Below are 22,896 nucleotides of genomic sequence, written 5' to 3' on the forward strand. Positions count from 1 at the left end.
CCCATCGCCGGGGGGGTCCTGGGGAGGGCAGGGTGCCCCCCAACCCCCCCCCCCCCACACGGGTGGGCTGGGGCTGCGAGGCTGAGGAGGAAGGGGCGGTGGGGGGGGGTCCTTACCATGTCAATAAAAAGCTCAAAGTGTTAGTAGGGGGGGTGCCCGGAGCCCCCCCCCGCCGCCCCGGGGCTCGGGGGGGGAGGTGGAAGGTGTGGGGGGGGGTGAGGGGGGGGGGGCTCACGAGGGCATGCACTGCACCCGGTCCGGGCCTTCCTCCTCCTCATCCGAGCTGTCGGAGGAGCTGGGGGAATCGTCCGAGTCCCCGTCCGGCGCCCCGGGCTCCCGTCGGCGCTGCTGGGGGGGGGCAGAGAAGAAAAGGAGGGGTTTAGAAGGGGGGGGGCACCATCCCGGTGCTCCCCAGGATGAGGTGGGGGCACCTACCCGGTGGTGACGCCGCTGTCGGAGGTGGTGCATGAGGAACCAGAGCATGTGGCTGTCGAACATGTCGGTGTGGTGCAGGCTGTCCTCGTCCCGCTCCAGTTTGTTCTTCTTGATCACCTGAGGACGCCCAAAAAAAATTTGGGGGGGGTCAGGGGGGGTTGGGGGGGCAAGGGAAGGGGTCAGGGGTTGGGGTCCCGGCAGCCCCCGGGGGCTGTGGTCTCACCTCCTTGAGGCCCGTGAGCTCCGTGGGGTTCTCGGCTGTGGGGGCCCAAATTTTGACGTCGTGGTCGAGGCCGCTGGTGGCCAGGACGGGGAGGTGGGGGTGAGGCTCCAGGCAGTTCACCTGGGGGGGGGACAAAGTGGGGGGGGTCACAACGTGATGGTCAGCCCCGTGGGGACCACAACCAGCACCACCGGTGAGGCCGATGACCCCAAACCCATCCCCTTGGGGGCTGCGTTATCCCAAATCCTTAATAGGGGGGGATGGAGGTGACCCCAAACCCGCTGGGGGGGGGCGTTGCTGCGGTCCTGTGGCCCCCCCTCCCCATGCTGACAGCCCCTGGGCCGGTGCCAGCGCGGAGCCGTCCCCGCGCCGCGGCTCCCAGGGCTGCAGAAAGGGCTCGGTGAGCCCTGAATAACGCGCGGGGCGCCCGGCGGGAGCAACAAAAGAGAGGGGGGGGGGAAAGGGAAAGAAAAGAGAAAACCCAGAAAAAGGGAAAGAAAAAAGGGGAAACCCCCAGAGCCTGGGGGGCAGCGAGGAGGAGCCCGGCCCCGCCAGGGACCCGCAGCGGGGCCGGATCCTGCCCGGTGCCGGGGGGGTGGCGGTGCCAGCGGGTGCCAGGAGCTGGCACGGGGCCGCGGCCACCCAGACAAAAGGCGACTGTGGGGCCAGGGGGGGGGACTGGGGTGGGATCGGGGTGGCTGCAGGGAGCCCCGGAGGGACGTGGGGATGTGACAGAGCCGCTGCAGCCACCTCGGGACCAGCCCTGCACTGGGAGCCCCCCCCCCCAAAAGCTCAACGCCCACCCAAAATCTGGCACCTGCGGGCCCCCAAAGCGTCCCCTCCTCTCCCATCCCTGAGCCCCATTGGGGACAGGCAGTGCCCGAGCACCCCCAAGCCTGACCCAAATCTCAGCCCAGTGTGTGGGGGGAGCCCAAAATGGGCAAAGCTCCCCCCCCCCCCCATCACCACAAGCTGGTGCGGAGGCAGCGGCCGCCTGGGACCTGCCCGTGGCCGGCCCAGAGCCTGGGAAATTCGGCTCGGGGCCGGCCCCGCTGCAGCTGCGGCCCCGTCCCCTGCAGCACGCAGCTGCAAAACCCCCGGGGAGCAGCATCCAGAGCCAGCCCCACAGCTCGGGCGTCCCTACGGCTCCGTGCTCGTCGCAGACAAGCACCCAGAGGGGTTTTTTTACCCTGTTTTTCCCCCCCCCGGAGCCGTTTGGGGGCTCGGATCAGTGCTGGGGTGGCAGGGCAGGGAGCAGCTCCCTGCCCAGACCCCGTGGGGACGGTGACACCGAAGCCCTGAGGATGGCAGCGGGGAGGTGCTGAGCACCCCACGGGCATGGCTTTGGGGGCTGCTGGGGCCCCTGCTTGGCTTCTGGGGGGAATTCAAGGGGAATGTGTGAAAAGGGGAGGAAAAACGGTGTAGGAGTGAGGAACCGGAGGGCAGCCAGCGGCCTGGGGGGGGGCACAACTCACCACGCCGCCCTTGTCGCCCTCCATGAACTGCACGATCTGGCAGGACGATTTCTCCCACAGGAAGATGTGGCCGCAGTCGCTGCCGCTCACCACGAACTCGCTTTTTGGGCCGTAAAAATTGACGCCTTTCACTGCGGGGAGAGAGAAACGAGCAGCCCGAGGCCGTCAGCAGCCGGGCAGAGCTCTCTCCCTGCCATGAATTCGCTTCCTGCCTGGCAGCCAGCGAGTTTCCAAGGTTACCGGCGTGGATCTCTTCCGTCCCCAGCCACATAATGGCTCATTCTTTGCAAGCCCCAGAGTTTGTGTTAAGGGTCTTTCAGAGGGGGGTGAGAGGCGCGGAGCTGCAGAATCGGGCTCCAAGCGGGGCGTTTAACCCAACCAGGCTGCTCTGGGGACAGCTCCCCGAAACCCCAAAAGCCTCAGCCCAGCCCCTCGGACCCCCCGCGTGCCGATGGGGAAAGGGCTGCGGAGGTGGAGGGGCTGGCAGGGAGCCGGGAGAAGCCCCCGAGCCCCGGCCCTGCTGCCTGCAGGAGCCGCCCCGGCCCCGCCGCCCTTACCCGTGGCGTTGTTGCGGTGTCCCTTGTATCTCTTGATGTACTCGGCCCCGTCGCTGTGCGAGGAGTTGAAGAGATAGATGTCCTCGTCGTTGTAGCTGGCCAACAGCTCTGCGGTGGGAAGGGACAGAGGGGTGTCAGCCGTGAGCCCGTGGAGGTGGCCCCAGCCACGGCACCGTGGTGCCACCACGGGGCTCCGGGCACCACGGGGCCGGCAGGGCAGGGCTGTACTCACCCGAGCCATCGTGGCTGTACACGAGGCAGGTGATGTTGGCTTTGGACTCGCTGTTTACCTAGGGGAAACCACACACACAGCTCCCATCCCACCTCCTCCTCCCTCCGAGGCCGCGACCCGCGGGCGTTTCGGCTCTGCGGCCAGCTGCCAGCCAGCAGCGAGGCGCTGCGCCTTCCTAAGCCGGGGCTGGGCTTTAAGGACACTGCGAGATTTGGGTCAGAAAAGAAAAAAGCCAGGCCGCTTGCCCGGCTTCCCTCGCTGGTTTCCAGGCAGGAAGCCCGTCAGAGGCTTGGCCAGCGAGCGCAGCTCCCCGGGGAGCGCTCTGCGGATCCAGCCCCACCGCAGGCTCCAGCCCCCAGGCAGAGCCCGTCCGTGCCCTGTTTGTCACACAGCACCGGGGTCCCCTGCAGCCACACACCCCCCGGGCTCAGCACGCCCCGAGCCAGGCTCAGAAGTGGCACGCAGGGGCCATGGGGCTGCTGTGTGCCGAGCCACGGTGGCCAACGAGAGCCGACGGCCACTGCTGACGTCCCCGCGGTGCCCCAGCCCCACGACCACGGGCGCTCACCAAGTGGTGGGGGCAGAACTTCTTCAGCACGCCGTTGTTCTCGTTCTCGTCTATCTTCCGCTGGTCGTAGATCCTGGGGAGGGACGGCAGACGTGGGACGCTCGCGTCTCAGAGCCGAGGAGCACGGAGGGTGAGGAGGCCCCACCGCCGACCCCGCTGTGCCAAGACCGGCCCTGACGCTGGGGCAGGGAGCTGCGGAGCTGCAGGCGGCTGGGGCTGGCAGCAGCCGTGGCCAAAGCAGCTTAATGTCACCTCTCGTTACGGCAGGGGCACCGTCTGGTGGCTTCTGACAGTGTCAGAGCCCGGGGGCACAGAGGCCACGGCTTGGCGAGGGGGACGTGACCACCTGGGGGGGGCCCTGGGCTCCTTGGGGTCCCACGGGAGGGGTTCACCTGATGCGGGGGCACCCCAGGAGCCGCCCCGGGCAGGGCAGGGAGGAGAAACGTGGCTCAGGACACGGCAGGGAAAGGCAGCAGAAAGCAGGAGGGGGGAGGAAGCCGCGCCGAGGGCTCTTTGGAAAGCCGCTGAGCCAGCTCGACGCCGGCGCCGCTGCTCGTGAGCAGCCTGCAGAGCCCACGTGTGAAGTGCCGGCGTGCCCCGCGGCCCGGGAGATGCTGCCGGCACGCCAGACGCCCGCGGGGCTGTCGCTGCGGGGAGCTGACGCCGCACGAGCAGTCCCAGCGCCCAGAGCCGCGGCCCCGACGCAGCCGCAGGGAGCCGAGCGGCACCACGGGGGGCTGCAGAGCCCACGGGGGGGGCTCAGGGGGAAGCCTTCGGGTAAAAAGGCTGCTGGCACTGCTGGGCAGGGGGCTCGGCAGCCCTGCTGGAAGGCCTGGAAGCTCGGGAGGGGACTGGGGTAGGAAGGGAGGGGAAACTTGGCTCCGTGCGCTGCAGGTGCCTGTGCTGGAGCTGCTCGCCGCGGGCCATGAGCCTCTGCCAAAAAAAAGCAGGTGCCAAATATTTGTGGTTTAACCCCCCCAGCTCCGGGAGAGCTCCGCGCTGATGTGGGAGCCACAGAGGCAGCAGCTCCAGAGCAGGAGGACGCTGCCCTGAGCATCTGAGGCCAGAGAGGGGAGAGCTGGGGGCAGGAGGGACGGAGACACAGCCTGTGGCTGAGGGGTGCCCCACGGGATCGGTTGTGTGCTGTGCCTGCAGCCCCGCAGGGGGACAATTCCTGGCTGGGGGCTTCGTGGGGAGGCAGGGGCAGGAGGGGAGGACGTGAGCCTTCCCCTCGCTTCTGATGTTCACGGGGCACTGTGGGTGGGCTGGGGGACCGGCGGGAGCTGTGGGTGCAGCTCGTTAGGAGAATCGTTAGGAGAATCGCTGGGCCCTGGGGGAAAGGCTGAGCCAGCCCCAGGGCGCGCTGGATGCTGGATCCCAGCGCTAAACCTCAAAGGATCCAAATCCTCCTCTGCTAATCCCACTTGCCTTCGTGCTGCTTCGGAGGCATGAATAGTTTGAGCCACAAGTGGGCCTGGGGGGGGGGGCTCGGAGCTGGCTGGGTGCCAGGTGAGCCCCCCCAGGGATGCTCGTGGCCGTTTTGGGGGCTCGGCTGACCCAGGCTGAGCACGGACTCACCTCACAAACTGATCTCTGCCTCCCACAGCAAACTGGTAGGTGTTCGCTGGGTTCACGTAGATGGTGTACAGACCCACTTTCTTCTCCTTTTCCTTTGTCACAACCAGTTTCCTTTAAGAGACGAGGAATAATAATAACAAAACAACAAAAAAAAATCCACCTCGGATTCAAAACAGGGTCCAGATGGGAAACGCAGGAGCTCCGCGAGCCTCTTACTCACTCCCAGAGAAAAAAAAAAAAACAACACAAAAACAGCCAAACCCACCCAAGCATTTCAGCTTCCAAAGCGGAGCGAGCACATGCTCCATCTGCGAGTCAAATAGCGCAGGGTGAAATCATCCCCTGGCGTTTGCCTCCAAAAATGTCTGAAGGGGTTTTTTCACGGCCCAGGCTGAAGCCTGACGGAGCCGGACAGCCAGCAGCGAGAGCGGAATCAGCTTAGCTCCAAAGCCGAACCCCTCTGCTGGTATTTTTCCCCACCCGTCTGGCTGTAACGAGGCCCAGATTTAACGAAATCCGCCACCCAGCAGCTCCCCCTCCCCCAGGAGTCTGGGCTGGCTGTTTAGGCTCCGTAGACACGCACACAAACCGAGGCAGCATCCTCGAGAAGGAACAGCCAGCTCCAAAGCTTGTCTTTCTTCTAATTATACCGTTCGGCTTAACGAGAGAGGGGAGCTGCCTACGGGCTGCCTGCGCACGCTGACAGCTCCCTGCACCCAGCCCCAACAGCAGCGTGGATCCCCACGAGGGGCGAGGGGGGGACAGACCCCAGGGCGCCGGCCGACAGCCTCCTCCCCAAACCGAGCCAGCAGATAACCGGGGGGGGAAGGGACGGGGATTAAACGCCCCGGCAGTTTTGGCCCCGGTTATGAAACAGATGGGTTCAGGGCTGCAGACAAAAGCCCTCGCACGCGCAAATAAAACCCCAAGCGCAGGGAGACGAGCTCCGGAGCGCTGGGTTCTCAGTGGGATCAGCCTCAAAACAACGTTGTGATACGCTGGGAAAGCCCCACGCTGCCAAAACCGGGAGGCTGCTTGAACGCCCGCCGTGGATTTAGCTCGGGAGCTCGTCAGGAGCAGCAGATCCCGCTGCTGCACGGGGTACGATCCCGCACGCCCCGCCCGGCTGCTCGCTAATTAGTGTTTTCCAATTAACTCGTGATAGCGCTCGTGTGATGAGTGAGGCAGACGAACTCCGGGCTCTGTGCTGCTGCCAGCACCAGGGGGCTGCTCCCCGAGCACCCGGAGGGGCCGGGACCCGCAGCACGACCCGTCCTTGTGCGGGATGGCCAGACCCAGGTGAGGTCCTGACACCGCTCCTCCTGACCCCAAAACTCTCAATTTCACGCCCCCAGCCTGGCAGCAGGACCCCGAGCCCTACACAACCGAGCACCGGGGGCCTCGTCCTCCCCCCCCGATCCCGCAGCAGGAGCAGGGCAGAGGAATACTCACGAGGCAGGCCGGTCTTGCCGCAGATCAATGGTGAAGACTACAGCATCTTCACCTGCTGATAGGAAAGTGCATGGAGAATCCGGTTCTAGGGCCAGCTGGAAGATAAATACTCGGGCATTGGTTCCCTTTTCACCCGACAAAGGGCTAAGATCCCTTTCTCCCAGCAAACCGCCAGCAGGAGCCCCCCCAAACCCCACAGCTCTGCGCCTGCCCCTCTGCCTTACAGCCCCAGAGCCCCTCCTCGTCCCGCGCTGCCCTTGGAGATGCGGGCAGTGGGTAGGAATTATTTCAGGCCCACTCCCCCCACGGCTCTGCCCTCGCTCTCCCCAGCGGGGAGGGCCCGCGGGCGTTACGGGGCGCGGGACCCCCCCCCACGGAGGCCGTCGGGGGCTCACCTTGTGCGAGGCTCCTTTGTGCTGCGCCACGCGCTTGGTGTTTTTGCAGCACTGGGTGGCGGAGAGCTCGGCCACGCGGACCTGGCCGTCGCGGGCACACATGGCTAGCGTGGAGTCGCCGCTGTTGGGGAGGAACTTGGCCTGCAAGACACCAAGCGGAGGGGCTGCTCCGAGAGCCGGGGGGGCGCAGGAGGATGTGGAGGGTCCAGAGAGGATGGAAACAGGAGGGGCGCGTCCTCAGCCCCCTCCCCTGGTGGCTCGGCCTGCAGAGCCCCGGCTTGATGGGCTGGGTTGGCAGAGAGATCACCAGGATCTCTTTTTGGGAGAGCTGAGAGCCATGGGGGAGACGTGGGAAGGTGCTGGTGGTCCCAGCGCCCCCCCAGGCTGCGGCTGAGCGGGGCTCCGGGCCCCCTCTGGTGGTGGCAGGGCTGTGGCACGGCACCGCGCGGCCCGGCATCCTCCAGCTGCTCCCAAAGTGGGGCTGGGGGGGTCCCAGCAGGATGGGACACCCACCCGCTGCCATCCTGGGGCACCCCAGCCGTGTGGGACACCCATCCGAGGCAGGACGCCGTGGGACAGCCGATTTTAGGGCACACCGGGGAATTTTGGTGGCCGGTTACCCCCACTAAACCCTCGCAGCCAGCCCTCAGCTTGAAAAATAACCTCTCCTGCCCTGCACAGCGCCACGGGGGCACATCCCGCACACCCCACCAGCTTGTAACCGGCCCGCTGGGTGCGCTGCGACACCCCCAAACCCCCAGGGCCCGCAGCGGGGGGCTCCCCACGCCCCCCCCTCACCTGGAAGACGTTGCTCTTGTGTCCGCTCTCGAACTCCAGCACCGGCTGGCGGCGGACCCAGTCCCACACCACCACCTTGAGGTCGTCGCTGCCGCTGGCCAGCCAGGTGCCGCGCTGGTTAAAGTGCAGGGTGTTGACGCAGCCCGTGTGGCCCTCCAGCCCGTGCTGCAGGCGGAAGCGCTGCACGAAGACGCGGGCGCCGCAGGCCTCGTAGACGAAGCGGGAGCTGGAGCCCAGCTCCCTCTCGCGCAGGGCGTGCACGGCCTGCCAGCGGGGCTGGGGCAGCGCCGTGGTCTCCGAGGACACCCAGTCCTCCAGCGCCTGCTCGTCGTCCGAGGAGTCTTGCTCGTGGTTGGCGCGCTTGCGCTGGGCGCGGCGGTGGGCGCGCTGCTCTTCCTCCTCCTCCTCCTCTTCCTCCTCCGAGTGCGAGCGCTCCAGGGCCCGGCTCTCCTCGGTGATGGAGTAGTGCCCGGTGTCGTCCATGCTGTCCGAGTCCTTCTCCTCCCCCGAGCTCTCCGTGTCCGTGTCCCGGCTCTCGGCGCTGGTGCGGGTGGGCCCCCCGTCGTCCCCCGTCAGGCTGAGGCTGAGGTCGGAGGCCTCCACCTCGATGCCCGAGGAGGTTTCTCGGCCTTCCTCGGCTGACATCTCCTCGGGGCTGCTGGACAAGCTGCCTGCGCGGTGGGGGTGACACCGTCAGCCTCCCGGACAGACCCAGGGCCCCGCCGAGACCCCAGCCTTGCCCCCCAGCCTCACCCCCAGCCCTCTCTCCGCCGATGGTTTCCCCCCCCGGTGCTCGGTTTCCACACCCCCACCCCAATTCCTTCCCCACCCCAATTCCTTCCCCACCCAAAGGTCCGTTTCTGCTCCCACCGATGAGCACAAGCACCCAGAGCCCCCCCTCGCCCCCTCACAGGGCGGGTGGGCAGCAGGGACGAGCCCCCAGCCGCCCACCCCCCGCCCTGCGCCCAGCGGCAGCCCGCAGCACCCAGCCTCCCACCGGGCTCCCCCCTCTGACACCCCCCCCCCCGAATGCCCCTGGGGACACCTCGCAGGGTCGGGAGCCCCCCCCCCCGAGGGGTGACCCCCCCACTCACCGTTGACGATGTCTGTCTTCCCGTCCATGCTGCCCCCCCTGTCCGACATCTCGCTGCCCCTGGAGGGAGAGGGAGGGAGCAGAAGCTGGAGCTGGGACAGGGACCAGAGCCCCCCCCCCTCGCTCGCTCGTGGCCCCTCTCCCTAAATGAAACATCCCCAGAGGGACCCCACGCTCCTGGGGGGCTCACGGAGCCCCAAACCCCAAAAACACCCCAAAACCTCCCCCTCCACGAGCCCATGGGGGGGGACGGACCTGTCCCAGATGTGCTCCGTGTGGGTGCCCCCCCCCCAAAGCCCCTCTCAGACGCAAGGGGCCAGCTCCTCTCCCTGCAGCTGCAGAAACACCCCCGGCACCTCAGAGCTGCTCGAGAGGGGGGGGGTTTGATTTCCTCCCCCCCCCCCCCCCTCAGCCACAGGTTTTGAAACCTCTCCCCATGCTCTGAACCCCACCCCCAGCACCACCGGTGACGCTGCCGGATGGGGAGCATCCAGGGGGGGTCCCCACAAAGTGCCCGGGGGCAGCAGCTCCTGAGGGGGTCCCCCCCCCAAAAAAAAAACATGGCAAGGAGTGGCAAGGGGAATTTGGGGGCCGTCACCTCGTGGGGGGGGGGGGCACTCGGGGGGGGGGAGCCGGAGCGGAGTCACGAGCAGCAGCAGGGCTTTTGCCAAGGGGGAGGCAAAATAAAAACATTTTAGGCCGGCCGGGCTGGCTCCTGGTTCCCGGCTATTTTTAGCCCCTTTTTGGGAGAAATTCCTCGGGGAGAAGCTCCCTGGGGGCAGGCAGAGGCGCCCCGCTTCCCTGGGGGGGCATTAACCCCCGGTAATTAACACCCGGTGATTAATTAACCCCCAGTAATTAACTCCTGCTCCTCTTTAACAAGGGGGGCCCCCAGCAGCGCGGGTCCTGCCCCCCCCCGGGGGGGGTTTCTCCCTCCCGCCACAGGAGCCTTATCGCATGCAGGGCTTGGACTTGGTTCACGGCGGTGATTGCCCCCCCCCCCCCCCCCCCAATTACCCTAATTACTCATTAACGCTGCTGAGAGGGACGAGGAAATCCCCTGGAGGGGGGAGGAATCAGTCGGGCCCCGGGGGGGGTCGGGCCCTAAAAATCCCCCCTCGGTGCACAAAAAAACCTCGGGGGGGGGGGGGGCTCCTCAGGGTGAAGGACTCGGGGGGGGGGGCTCCTCGGGGGGGCAATACTGGAATCCTGGGGGGGGGGGAATCCGGGGGGGGAGGTTCTGAAGGGGGGGGGGGAATCCTTGGGGTGGGGGCTCCTCGGGGACCGCCCCCCCCCCTCCCGGGGCATTTCCCGGCCCCGTGTCTCCCCCCCCGGCTCCCCACGGGATCTGCCGGCACCGGGGGGGTGCCACGGGGGGGGGGCTGCAGGGCGGTGTCTAACGGGGCCAAAACTGGGGTTAACTGGGTCTTACTGGGTTAAACTGGGCCTTACTGGGTCCATGGGGCATTCCCCGGGCGTTTGCAGCCGCCCCAGCCCCAAAAAATCCCCGGCTCCGTGGCGTTTGGCTCCCCAGGACCCCGGGGGGGGGGGTTTTGGTCCAACTGGGACCCCCCCCGGCCCGGTTCCCACCCCCCTGGACCCCCCCAGACCCCCCCGGTGCCGCGGGATTGCGGCCCGGTTCCCCCCCCCCCAGCACCGCGCGGGCTCCTCGGAGCCGCTTCTATTTAAGGAAAGTTCCCTCAGCGGGACGGGGGGGGGGTGGCCGGGGGGGGAGCTCCGGGAGCCCCCCCCCCCCAGCGCTCCGAGCTTCCCCCCCCCACAAATGGTTCCAGCGGGGGGGGCCTCTGCCTCATTACGGGGTCACCAGGCTCATTAGGGGGGCACTCATTAAGCGCCCCCCCCCCCCCCCGTGATTCCAGGGAGATCCCCTAACCCTATTCCTCCCCCCCCCCAAAATTAATTCCTCACCCAATTAATTTCTCCCCCCCCAGATTAATTTCTCTCCCCCCATTAATTTCTCTCCCTCCCCCTTGGTCACTTTCTCCCCCCTCCCTCATTAACCCCCCCTCCCTTAATTAACAGACCCCCCTCTTTGGGGTCTCTGCACCCTCACCAGCCCCCCCCGTGCCCCTCCCATTCCCGGGTCCTTCACGGGGGGGGGGGGGGGGGGTGTCCAATGGGCTTTTTTTGGGCAATATCCCCTAATTAACACAATTAATTACAGTTAACGAGCCCCCCAACCCCCAGCCCGCCCCTTTCTGGAGACCAAAACTCCCCGGGGGTGGGGGGGGGGGGGGCACATCCCAGTAAGGCCCAGTATCCCAGTTTAAAGCCCTAACTGGAGGCCCCGGGCCCCACTCACCTGCGCGGCGGCGCCGAGGGTTCGGCCACAGTGGTGGAGGCCCGGGGGTGGCGGGGGGGGGGCTGAGGGGGGGGGTCCCGGTTTGGACCGCGGTGCCACGGGGGGGTGGGGGGGGGGACACCAGGGACCGTCCTGGAAGGGAGGGGGGGGGAGGCCCAGGGGTGACACGGGGCAGGGTGGGGGCGCTTGGGACCCCCCCCCCCCGGTGACCCCCCCCCCCTCCCCCCCGAGAGGGATGACAACAGCCTGGGGGCTGCAAGGAGTGGGGGGGGAGGGGGACGGGACCCCCCCGGGACCCCCCCCGCGCCCCCTCCTAAGGACTGGAGGGGATTTTGGGGCAATGGGAACAGGCCCTCAGGGTAAAATACCCCCCCCCCCCCCCGGTCCTGGGGGGGGAAATCACCCCCCCGGAGCTCCCTGTCACACACAATGTGTGGGACCCCCCCCAGAGGAGCAACTCCCCCCCTAAAGTCCCCCCCCAAGGTGTGAGACCCCCCCAGGAGCAGCAGGACCCCCCCGCCCCCCCCCAGAGTGTCCTCGGAGCAGCACAAACACCCCCAAGAGACCCCCCCAGTGCCCCCCCTGAAGGCAGCGGGACCCCCCCCGGGACGAGCGCGGAGCCCCCCCAGGAGGCTCAACGACCCCCGAGGGTCACCGGGACCCCCCCGGGACTCCAGGACCCCCCCCAAAACATCCCGGGGGCGCCCCCCCCCGAGAGGCAGCGGCCCCCGGGTCCCCCCCGGGACCAGCAGGGCCCTCCCCGGACCACCGAGGCCCCCCCGGGACCACCGGGGGCCCCCCCCAAACACTCCCCGGCACCCCCGGGCCCCCCCGTTATGAACGGGACCCCCCCAAACACCTCCCCAGCCCCCCCCCGGGCCCAACCGGCCCCCCCGTGCCCCCCCTTGGACCGATAACGGCACGGCGGGACCGGGCCCCCCCCCACCCCCCTCAAGGCCCCGGGGCGCCGGGAGGAGGCCTCGGGGCCCCCGGTAACGGCGGGGGGGGGTGCGGGGGGGGGGTGAAGGCCGCCGCCACCGGGGCCTGGCCGGGCCCGGGAGGGGGAGGAGGGAGACCCCGGCCCCCCCGGGGGTCCCGCCCCGCCCGGGGGTCCCGCACCGACCCGACTGCCGCCGCCGCCGCCGTTCAGGCGCTGCCCCCGCGGCCCCCGGCCCGCAGCGCCATCTTGGAGCGCCGCCTCCGCGGGTCGCTTTACGGCGCCGCGCCGCGCTTTACGGCAACGGCCCGCCGCGCGACAGCACAGCCCCGCCCCCCTGCTGGCGTCGCCGTGGCAACGGAGGCCCCGCCCCGCCCCCGCCCCCTGCCGGGCCCCTCCACGTGACGGCGGCGTCCTCACGTGACCCCCGTGTTTGTGTAGGGTCGCCCAATGTTGTTGTAGGGTCGCCCTTGTCCCTTCCTCCCCCCCCAATATTATTGTAGGGCCGCCCCGTGTTATTGTAGGGTCGCCCCTGTTCCCCCCCCCTCCATGTTATTGTAGGGTCGACCCCTCCCCCCCCCCCATGTTATTATAGGGTCACCCCATGTTATTGTAGGGTCGCCCAAAGTTATTGTAGGGTTGCCCCCAGTCCCCCCCCCCTCCATATTATTGTAGGGTCACCCAATGTTATTGTAGGGTCACCCAATGTTATTGTAGGGTCACTCTCATCCCTCCCTCCCCCCCCCGTGTTATTGTAGGGTCTCCTCAGTCCTTTCCCACCCCATGTTATTGTAGGGTCGCCCCAGTCCCCCCCCCACCTCCATATTATTATAGGGTCCCCAACCCCCCCGTGCCTCAGTTTCCCCCTCGGGACCTGCCGCAGTTCCAACGCTTTATTGGGGCCCCCCAGCACTCGTGGGGGTGTCCCCAGGCAGGGGGGGGTGTCCCCACATGGGGGGGGTGACACGAGCATCCCCAGGGCCATGCAGCCCCCCCCGTGCACCCCAAAAGTGACGGCCACCCCCACCCCGTCCCCATCCCATGGGGACACCGCGGGTCCAGCGCCGCTCCTCGTCCCACGCGGCCTCGTCCTCCGTCCTCGTTAGGGCGTTAATTAGAGGCTAATGACCGGGGGGGGGGGATGTCCCCATCCGGGGGGGCCGTCCCGGTGTCCCCATGTCCCCGTCACATCAGCCGGCACTGCTCCCCCCCCCCCCTCGGGCAGGCTCAGCCCCTCCAGGTCCAGGTTGAGGCCGGGGGGCTGCGGGGACAACGGGGACATTTGGGGGCCGGCCCCACGCCCCCCAGGACACCCGGGGTGTGGGGGGTGTCCCCGAGTGTCACCGGCCCTGTGGGGACCCCAAAGTGACAGGGGGGTAGGGGGGGGGGGTGGCACTCACCGCGTCCCCAGCCAGCTCCTTGGGGGGGTGACCCAGCTCCTGCAGCTGGGGACAGAAGGGGGGGGTCCTGGGGGGTGGCCCCGAGGGGTCCCCAAGCTACCCCCAGGGTGTCCCCATGTCCCTGTGTCCCCCTGTCCCCCAGGACGTGCCCATGTCCCCAGGGTGCCCCTATGCCCCCAGGGTGTCTCCAGGGTGTCCCCATGGTGTCCTTGGGGTGTCCCCATGTCCCCACACCCCCAGGCTGTCCCCAGGGTGTCCCCGGGGTGCCCCCAGAGTGTCCCCACATTGTCCCCATATCCCCAGGGTGTTCCCAGGGTGTCCTTGTGTCCCCAGGGGATCCTCAGGGTGTCCCCATGTCCCTGTGTCCCCACACCCCCAGACTGTCCCCATGGTGTCCCCATGTCCCCAAGGTGTCCCCACGTCCCCACACCCCCAGACTGTCCCCATGTCCCCAAGGTGTCCCCACGTCCCCACACCCCCAGACTGTCCCCATGTCCCCAAGGTGTCCCCACGTCCCACACCCCCTGGTCTGTCCCCATGGTGTCCCCATGTCCCCAGGGTGCCCCCAGGCTGTCCCCACACTCCCAGGGTGCCCCCAGGGTGTCCCTGTGGTGTCCCCACACCCCCAGGCTGTCCCACGCCCCCAGGCTGTCCCCACTGTCCCCCCGTGCCCCCCCACCTGCTGCATGAGCTCCAGCACGGCCTCGAATCGCTCCCTCCTGGCCCCCGCGCCCTCCTCGCTGCCCTCGGCCTCCAGGTGCCGGCAGATCCGCGCCATCACCCCCAGCTGCGCCCGGTACCGCTCGTACTGCGCCGCCGGCAGCACCGCCCGCTGCTCCCGCAGCCACTCGGGGTACTGGGGAGGGGGTCACAGGGGTCAGGGGGGGGGTCCCAAGGGTCCCAGGGGGGTCCTGGGGGGGGGGTCCACGCCATCACCCCCCATTGTGCCTGGTGCCACTTGTACCGCACCACCTGCTGCTGCTGCAGCCACTCGGGGTACTGGGGGAGGGGGGCCACGGGGGTCAGGGGGGGGGTCCAAGGGTCACAGGGGGGGGTCACCGGGTGGTCACAAGGGTCCCGGGGGTGTCCCGGGGGGGTCTGCACCATCACCCCCAGCTGTGCCCGGTGCCGCTCATACTGCGCCACCCGCTGCTGCTGCAGCCACTTGGGGTACTGGGGAGGGGGTCACCGGGGTCACGGGGGGGTCCCAAAGGTCACGGGGGGGGTCACCGGGTGGTCCCAAGGGTCACAGGAGGGGGTCCCGGGGGGGTCTGCACCATCACCCCCAGCTGTGCCCGGTACCGCTTGTACCGCACCACCCACTGCTGCTGCAGCCACTTGGGGTACTGGGGAGGGGGTCACAGGGGTCACGGGGGGTCCCAAAGGTCACAGGGGGGGGTCACAAGGTGGTCCCAAGGGTCCCGGGGGGTGTCCTGGGGGGGTCCGCGCCATCACCCCCAGCTGCGCCCGGTGCCGCTGGCAGCGCCGCCTGCTGCTCCCGCAGCCACTCGGGGTACTGGGGAGGGGGTCACAGGGGTCGGGGGGGGGTCCCAAGGGTCACAGGGGGGGTCACCGGGTGGTCCCAAGGGTCCCGGGGGGGTCCCGGGGGGGTCTGCGCCATCACCCCCAGCTGCGCCTGGTGCCGCCGGCAGCGCCGCTCGCTGCTCCCGCAGCCACTCGGGGTACTGGGGAGGGGGTCACGGGGGTCAGGGGGGGTCCCAAAGGTCACGGGGGGGGTCACAAGGTGGTCACAAGGGTCCCGGGGGGGGTCCCAGGGGGATCCGTGCCATCAGCTGCGCCTGGTACTGCTGGCAGCGCTGCCCGCTGCTGCTGCAGCCACTCGGGGTACTGGGGAGGGGGTCACCGGGGTCACGGGGGGGTCCCAAGCGTCCCGTGGGGGGGTCACCGTCCCCCTGCGCCCCCCCCCTCACCTTCTCGGTGATCTCCTTGAGGGAGGGGTACAGCACCTCCTTGGACAGCAGGTGCTGCAGCAGGCTCTGCATGACGGGCAGCACGCCGCCCTCCCCGCCGCCCTCCTCCAGCCCCAGCCCCTCCAGCGCCTTCGCCAGCTCCTCGTCCGAGGCCGCCGAGCCCTGCGGGGGGGGGGTCACGGTCATATTGGGGTACCCCCCAGCACCCCGATGTTGTCCCTGTCCCCCCCCCCCCGCCCCGGTACCTGCAGGTCGGTGGCGTTTTTGGCCAGCCCGCTCAGCGTCTCCTTCAGGCACGAGGTGAATTCCTGCTGCGACGCCGCGTCCCCGCCTGCGGGGCCACCAGGGGGACGGCTCAGGGGGGGGTTGCACACCCCAAATCCCCCCTAAATCCCCCTGCCCTAAATCCCTAAATCCCTGAGACCCCCAGGATGAAGCCCAGGCCCCCACGGGGCCCCCCCCAGGCCCCCACCTTGCGCCACCGCCGCGCTGGTGCAAGCGGGGCCGCTCGGGGTGTGCAGCACCCTATGGAGCAATTCGGGTTTAATTAGGGCAGCTTCGTTAAGCCCTCAGCGGGGGGCTGGCCCCAAGTGTGGGGACAGCGTGGGGACAGCGTGGGGACAGCCTGGGGACAATGTGGGGACAGTGAGGGGGTGGCCACCATGCCCCCCAGCTCCCCTCTGCGCCCCCAGGGCTCGCAGCGGGGGATTTGGGGCCGGCAAATCCCAAATTTTGGAGGTGATGCCGGGGGGGGCCGGGCCCCCCCACTCACCCACTCTCCCCGCCGCCTCCGAGAGCTTCTGGAACTGCTCCACCAGGTGCGGCTCCTCCTCGGCCAGCTCCCTCATGGCCTTCTCGAACTCGGCCGTGGCCTGCGAGGCCAGCTCGCCCTCAAACAGCTCCTGGAAGAACTTCTCCTGCGAGGCGAACAGCGAGTCCTGGGGGGCACAGTGACACACGGGGGGGTTTTGGGGGGGTTATGGGTTTTTTTTGGGGGGGGCTATAGGGTTTTTGGGGGGGTCCCAAGGGAGAAGCCCCCCCCCCCCCGACCCGTTGCACCTTGGCGGTGGCGCTGGGGGATTTCTCGGTGCTGCCAGGGGTCCCCGGGGCGGGCGGTGGTGGCGGGGGGGGGGGCGGCGGGCCTGGCTTTATCGAAGTCATCGAGGGCGCCTGGGGGGGGCGAGGGGGTGTGGGGTGAGGGGGTGCCCCCCCAAACCCCTCCTTGCACCCCCTGATGACCCCCCACAGGGTGCTCAGCCCCTGTTCCCCAAAGCCCCCCTCCTGCCCCCTTGTTACCCCCCAGGACCCGCCACGCCCCCACCCCCCGCACCCCAAACCCTCCCTCAGCCCCCCCAGGAGCCCCCCACCCCTAAAGGAGCCCCACAACACCCCCAGACCCCGCTGCACCCCCATGACCTCCACCCCCCCCGGACCCCCCCCTCCTCCCCTGACCCAATTCACCAGAGCAGCCCCCCCCCCAGCCCCCAGCCCCCCAATAACCCCCACCCCCCCGTACCCCATAACCCCCCGTTGCCCCCCAGCCCCCCTGTTACCCCCACCCCCCCAGGCCCCCCCCGTTGCCCCCCAGCCCCCCAATAACCCCCCACCCCCCTGGTACCCCGGTGCCCCCCGGTGCCCCCCCCAGCCCCCCCGTACCCCCGGTGCCCCCCCAGTCCCCTATTGCCCCCCATTGCCCCCACCCCCCCCGGAGCCCCCGTTTCCCCCCAAACCCCCCCGGTACCCCGGTACCCCAAAACCCCCCCGGTTCCCCGGTGCCCCCCGGTGCCCCCCAGCCCCCCCGGACCCCCGGTGCCCCCCCCAGCCCCCTATTGCCCCCCAGCCCCCCCCGAGCCCCCCATTTCCCCCCCAGCCCCCCCGTTGCCCCCCCCTCACTCTCCAGCAGCTCCTCCAGCTCCCGGTCGGGGTCCGGCTCCTGCCCCGGCTCCGCCGCCATCTTCCCCCGCTCCGCCGGGAGGCGGGGCCAGCAAGCCCCGCCCACAGCGCCCCGCCCCTCCCATAGCCCCGCCCCTTTAGCCCCGCCCCTTGATTTAGCCCCTCCCCTCCCCACCACCCCCAGGGCTCGGTGCTGCCGCCTGGCGGCCGCGCTGGGAACTGCAGCCTGGGGCGGGGGCACCGGGAGGGAACCGGAGGGGACCGGGGGAGACCGGGGGGTAACGGGGGGGGATGGGGGGGGTGGGGGGTGACCGGAGCCGGGACCCCCCCCGCAGCAGAGCCCGGAGAGCCCAGCCACCCCCCTCTGCAGGGTGTCCCCTCGCTGCGCCGCTGGGCTCTGTCACCCCGCAGTGACCCTGGGGTGCAGGGTGATGGGGTGGTGGCAGCTCTGTCCCTGTCCCTGTCCCTGTCCCTGTCCCCGTCCCCGTCCCCGTTCCCTTCCCTATCCCTGTCCCCATCCTCACCAGTCCCCATCCCTGTCCCCGTCCCCATCCCTGGCCTTGTCCCCATCGTCCCCACCATCCCTATCCCCATCCCTGTCTGCCCCATCCTCATTCCCATCCACGTCCCCAATTCCCATCCCTGTCATTAAAATCCCCATCCTTGTCCCCATTCCCTTCCCCATCCCCATCCCCGTCCCCGTCCCCATTCCCACCCCCTGTCCCCGTCCCCATCTCCGTCCCCATCCTCACCACCATCCCCCCCCCAATCCCTGTCCCTGTCCCCATTCCCTGTCCCCATTCCCATCCCTGGCTGTCCCCAGACGCCGCCACCCGCTCGCAGCCCTGGGCGATGCCACCTCCGGGGGGGGGGTTGGGGGGGGGGGGGGGGGGGAAGGATTGTCACTTCCTTCCCCTTATCTCCAACAGAGTCATGCAAAGGGGGTGTCACTGTCACTGTCACTGCCGCTGCCCGTGCAAGGGGATGGCCAGGAGCCCGGCGCTGCTGCTCTGCGGTGAGGCCGTGACCCTCCGGCCCCATGTCCCCATGTCCCCATGTCCCCGTGTCCCCGTGTCCCCATGTCCCCACGTCCCCTCAGCCCCCCCGTGCTGGGGGCAGGGGAGGCCTGCTCCTGGCTGAGCCCCTGGGGGCAAAGCGGGGGGGCTGTGGGGACGGGGACAGGGGGACGGGGACACGGGGATGGGGACACGGGGGCGAGGGGACAGGGATGGGGGCATGGGGACAGAGCCACGTGGATGGGGCCATGAGGATGGGGCCATGGGGACGAACACCACGGGGACGGGGCCATGGGGTATGGGGACATGGGGACAGGCAGAGGGGGACGTGGGGACGGGGACGTGGGGACGGGGACGTGGGGACGGGGACATGGGGATGAAGTGGCCGTGGGGATGGGGACGCGGTGACAGGGACGCGGTGACAAAGACACTGGGGCTGGGGACAGGGTGACGAGATGGGCAGGGAGCCGTGGGGCTGGGGACACGGGGGTGGGACATGCCATGGGGACGGGGACACGGGGTGGGCTGTGGGGACAGGATGTGGGGCAGCCGTGGGGAGCGTGAGACGGGGCTGGCGGAAGCGCCTCCGAGCCCTGCACAGCTGGGGGGGCCGGGGGGGGCCCGGCTGCTTTGCATGGGTGGCTGTGACGCAGCTGCGTCCCCTGGGACCCCCCCCGGCCGCCCTGGGAACGCTCCCCACACCCATGGGTGCCCGTGGCCAGAACCGGGGGTGCAGCGAGGGCTGGGGGACACCGCGGTGACAGCAGCCCCTGCGCCCCCCCCACCCCCCCCGGCCTCTTCTCCCTCCCAGCCCAATTCCTCAGCCTCACAGGTAAGTCCTCGAGCCCCCCCATGTCCCCGAGCCCCCCATGTCCCCAGTCCCCTGGTGTCCCCCAAGCCCCCCCTGTCCCCAAGCTCCCGGCACGCTGGCGTCCCCGTGTCCCCCCTGCAGGTGCCCAGCCCCCCCTGCTGATGCTGGACCCCCCCTGGACGCCCCTGTTCAAGGAGCAGAAGGTGACGCTGACCTGCGCCCCCCCCAACGAGCGCGTCCTCACCGTGTGGAACATCAACGACGGGATAAGCAGAGGCACCAGTCGCCTCCAGTTCACCCCGTCCAGTACCGGCCGCTACAGCTTCCAGTGCTGGAGGTCCGGGTCCGAGCCCAGCCCCCCCCTCAAGCTGAGCGTCTCTGACGGTGAGGGGCAGGGTGCCCGGCACCCATGGGTGCTTGGCAGGGGGAGGGGGGCTCGGCTTCGCGGCCTTTGTCACCTCTCAAGCAATCGGGGCAGAGGGGGGGGGGAACCCTGTGCGCACTGGGCAGGACCCTGGGCACGTGGGGCGCGTCCCTGTGCACACCAGTGAGTCCCCAGTGCGCACTGGGTGCGTTTCCCTGCACACCACTACATCCCCAGTGCACACTGGGCGCATCTCCATGCGCACCAGTACATCCCCAGTGCACACTGGGCGCATCCCTCTGCACCAGTGCATCCCTGTGCACACCAGTGCGTCCCCGACGCACACTGGGTGCATCCCCAGTACACACCGGGTGCATCCCCATGCACACTGGGTGCACCAGTGCATCCCCAGCGCTTACTGGGCACATCCCTGTGCACACCAGCCCGTCCCCGTGCACCCTCCACATCCACCGGGTGCATCCCAGTGCACACCGGGCGCACACCCACTCACACCAGTGCATCCCAGTGCACACCCTTGCCCCCTGTGCGCCCCGGTGCGACGCGGCTCCCACCGCTCCCCGCAGACTGGTGGGTGCTGCAGGCTCCGGTGCAGCCGGTGCTGGAGGGGGACGAGCTGGTGCTGCGGTGCCGGAGCAGGTGGGACTTGAGGCCGAGCAGCGTGAGCTTCTTCCGAAACGGGGAGCTGCTGCGGGGGCCGGGGGGGCCGGAGGACACGCTGCTGCTCGCCCCCGCGCAGCGGCACCACAGCGGCCGCTACCACTGCACGGGCGGAGGGTACTGGAGCAGGTTCGAGACCAAACCCAACGAGGTCGTCGTGCACGGTGAGCTCGGGTGGGGGGCAGCGGGGCTGGGGGGCACGGCAGTGGGGTCACCGCCCCCCCTCGGAACCGTCTCCCCAGAGCTCTTCTCGGTGCCGGAGCTGAGCGTGGAGGGGTCCCGGGAGCCCCCCGAGGGCAGCGCCCTCACCCTGGTCTGCGTCACCCGCGGCAGCCCCCTGCGGCCCCCCGTGGCCCTGCGGCACCTCTTCTACCGGGACGGGTTGGTGGTGGGGGGGCCCCAGGGGTCCCCACGGCACCTGCTGCAGGCGCTGGCGCTGTGGGACTCGGGCTCCTACGCCTGCGAGGCGCGGGCGGAGGCGGCCAAGGTGCAGAAACGCAGCAACCCCGTCACCATCACCGTCAGAAGTGAGCGGCTGGGAGGGGGGCGCATCCCCCCCCCGGGTCCCCCAGTTCCCCCAGTTCTGTCCCAGGTCCCCCCCATTTGCTCCCCGGGTCCTAACACCCATCCCGGGGCTCCCTCCCTTGGTCCCTCCATCCTCACCCAGGACCCCTCTCCATCTTTTTGTAGGGTCCCCCCATCGCCCCCCACATCCTCCATCCTTCCCCCACTCCCCATCCCTCCTGCCCCCCCCAATCCACCCCCAGGACCTCACCCACCCCTTCCCAGCTCCCTGTACCCAAACCAGGTCCCCCCACCCTTCCCCAGGCCCCCCACTCCTCCCTGGGTCCCCCACCCCTTTTGGGTCCCCCATCCCTCCCCAGGTCCTCACACCCCTTTTGGAGCCCCTCACCCCACTTTCAGGTCCCCACACCCTCTTTGGGTCCCCCTCGTCCCTCCCCAGGTCCCCACACCCTTTTTGGGTCCCCCCCACCCCTTTTGGGTCCCCCCACCCCTCCCAGTGTCCCCAGCCCCCCCCCCCGTCCCCATCCCACCCCCGCCACCTCCCCTCTCCACAGGGGTGCCGGTGGCGGGGGTGACCCTGGCGGCGCAGCCCCCCGGGGGGCAGGTGGCCGAGGGGGAGGGCCTGGTGCTGAGCTGCACGGCGGGGGGGGGCACGAGGCCCCTCGTTTTCTCCTGGCACCGGGAGGGTCGGGACCAGCCCCTGGCCCAGGGACCCCGCTACGAGCTGCCGGCGGCACGGCCGGAGGACGGCGGCCACTACTTGTGCCGGGCCACCGACGGCGTCACCGCGGCCAACAGCTCCCAGCTGCAGGTCACCGTCGTGGGTGAGCACCGTGCTGGGTGGGGGGGGACGCTCACAGGTCCCCCTGTGACCCCCCGGCGCTGCCCCCTCTCCCAGTGCCCGTGGCCGGTGCCACCGTGCGGGTGGCGGGGACGGAGGCGGCGGTGACGGAGGCGTTGGGGACGGAGGGCGAGCGCCTCAACCTGAGCTGCGCCGTGCGGGTGGGCACGGCCCCCGTGGCCTTCAGGTGGCTGCGGGACGGGGAGGAGGTGGGCGAGGGTCCCCTCCTGGCCCTGGGACCCCTGGGGCAGGGCCACGTCGGCTCCTACCAGTGCGTGGCCACCAACCGGCTGGGCGCCCGGCGCGCCTTCCAGGAGCGCAGCCCCCCCGTGGCCCTCTCGGTGACACCGCGGGGACAGGGGCAGCGGCGGGGACGAGGTAAGGGCTGGGGGGCTGTGAGCCCAAGGAGGATCTGGGGGGGTCGTGGGGGGGGGGCTGCGTGCCCCTGGGGCTGAGCTGTGTTTGTCCCCTCTGTGTCCCCAGCGCTGGCCGGGGGGCTGAGCGCGTCCCTGTTGGTGCTGGTGGCTGCCTGCGCCGCGCTGGGCTGGCACCTCTGGCGGCGGCGGCACCCAGGTGGGTGACATGGGGGGGGGTTTGGGGACGTGGGGGGGCTCTGGGGACACTGGGAGGGCTTTGGGGACAATGGGGGGGCTTTGGGGACAACCAGGCTGCCAGGGAGCGCCCCCACGGAGCACTCACCGTGCCCCCTCCTCTTGCTTTGCAGCGGCCAAAAAGAGCCAGGAGAGGTGAGCCCAGAGCCTGGGGAGGGGACCTGCCCCCCCCCCCTCGTCCCCAGGGTGTCCCCTACCCCCTCCATGTCCCCTTGTCCCCCCCCCCCCAGGGACCCCGCAGCCCCTCGGTGTCCCCGTGCCCCTCCTGTCCTCAGCGCGGAGACAGCGGAGCCCGAGTACAGCAACGGTGAGTGCCAGCCCTTGGGGACACCGCGGCCCCCTTGGGGACATTGCAGCCCCCCCGGTGCCACTGCAAATGGGGGGGGGTCACGGCTCTGTCCCTGCAGTGTCCCCCCAGGATGTGGTGTACGCCGCTGTCATCGTCACGGAGCAGGGCGGGGGTGAGTGCAGGGGACGGGGACACCGCGTGAGCCGGGGAGGGGACACGCGGGGAGGTGGCCAAAAACAAGTCCCCCCCCCGGTGCCATGTCCCATGTCCCCAAACCGAGACTCGGTGGTGGCCCCGCAGGTGGCCCCGCGCCCCCCGGTGCCCCCCAGGAGCCCTCCGTCACCTACGCGGTGCTGCCGGGACCCCGCGGTGCCGGCACCCCCCGGGGGCTGTGCCGGGTCCCCAGCGACAGCTACGAGAACGTCGCCTGCGCCTGACACCCCCAAAACAACCCCCCCCCCGTACGACACC

The 22,896-nt window shown here is 69.7% G+C and overlaps 3 protein-coding genes across 8 annotated transcripts in view; 1 reads left to right on the top strand and 2 right to left on the bottom strand.

The window, feature by feature from the left end:
• Positions 1–6: 6 nt before the first annotated feature.
• Positions 7–12,396, bottom strand: DCAF8 (DDB1 and CUL4 associated factor 8). Of its 4 annotated transcripts, none has more exons than XM_068662908.1 (13): positions 12,253–12,396; positions 8,808–8,866; positions 7,714–8,384; positions 6,916–7,056; positions 6,521–6,615; positions 5,069–5,179; positions 3,491–3,563; positions 2,923–2,980; positions 2,691–2,798; positions 2,134–2,264; positions 659–778; positions 436–552; positions 8–345 (listed from the first exon to the last, which is right to left on the bottom strand). In XM_068662908.1, exons 2-13 carry the CDS (start codon positions 8,854–8,856, stop codon positions 232–234), a joined length of 1,788 nt encoding a protein of 595 aa, XP_068519009.1. In that variant the 5' UTR covers positions 8,857–8,866; positions 12,253–12,396; the 3' UTR covers positions 8–231. The 4 variants fall into 4 exon arrangements, with proteins under 4 accessions (XP_068519007.1, XP_068519009.1, XP_068519006.1 ...); XM_068662907.1 differs by having other exon boundaries at positions 9–348; XM_068662906.1 differs by lacking the exon at positions 12,253–12,396 and having other exon boundaries at positions 7–345; positions 7,714–8,380; positions 8,808–9,734.
• Positions 12,397–12,944: 548 nt separating this feature from the next.
• On the bottom strand, positions 12,945–17,366 carry PEX19 (peroxisomal biogenesis factor 19). The gene is given in 9 exon segments (XM_068662964.1): positions 12,945–13,327; positions 13,467–13,511; positions 14,146–14,322; positions 15,398–15,559; positions 15,643–15,728; positions 16,170–16,335; positions 16,457–16,507; positions 16,509–16,567; positions 17,291–17,366. Coding segments are annotated over 9 exon segments (954 nt in total). The 5' UTR covers positions 17,352–17,366; the 3' UTR covers positions 12,945–13,180.
• Positions 17,367–18,194: 828 nt separating this feature from the next.
• LOC137845773 (Fc receptor-like protein 3) overlaps positions 18,195–22,896 on the top strand; it is a 59,102-nt gene continuing 54,400 nt past the window's right edge. Inside the window, exons 1-12 of one of the 3 annotated variants that reach the window (XM_068663220.1) lie at positions 18,195–18,305; positions 19,118–19,138; positions 19,259–19,501; positions 20,066–20,323; positions 20,402–20,686; positions 21,239–21,508; positions 21,583–21,903; positions 22,009–22,098; positions 22,250–22,271; positions 22,367–22,443; positions 22,544–22,597; positions 22,726–22,890. In XM_068663220.1, coding sequence (XP_068519321.1) covers positions 18,224–18,305; positions 19,118–19,138; positions 19,259–19,501; positions 20,066–20,323; positions 20,402–20,686; positions 21,239–21,508; positions 21,583–21,903; positions 22,009–22,098; positions 22,250–22,271; positions 22,367–22,443; positions 22,544–22,597; positions 22,726–22,862 — 1,860 coding nt within the window. In that variant the 5' untranslated portion in view covers positions 18,195–18,223 and the 3' untranslated portion in view covers positions 22,863–22,890. Of the gene's footprint in view, positions 18,306–19,117; positions 19,139–19,258; positions 19,502–20,065; positions 20,324–20,401; positions 20,687–21,238; positions 21,509–21,582; positions 21,904–22,008; positions 22,099–22,249; positions 22,272–22,366; positions 22,444–22,543; positions 22,598–22,725; positions 22,891–22,896 lie in introns of those variants that run through there. The other 2 variants (XM_068663222.1, XM_068663223.1) reach the window with 2 other exon arrangements.

The sequence above is a fragment of the Anas acuta genome, chromosome 28, assembly GCF_963932015.1.
Source record: "Anas acuta chromosome 28, bAnaAcu1.1, whole genome shotgun sequence".
In the NCBI taxonomy this organism is placed as follows: Eukaryota; Metazoa; Chordata; class Aves; order Anseriformes; family Anatidae; genus Anas; species Anas acuta.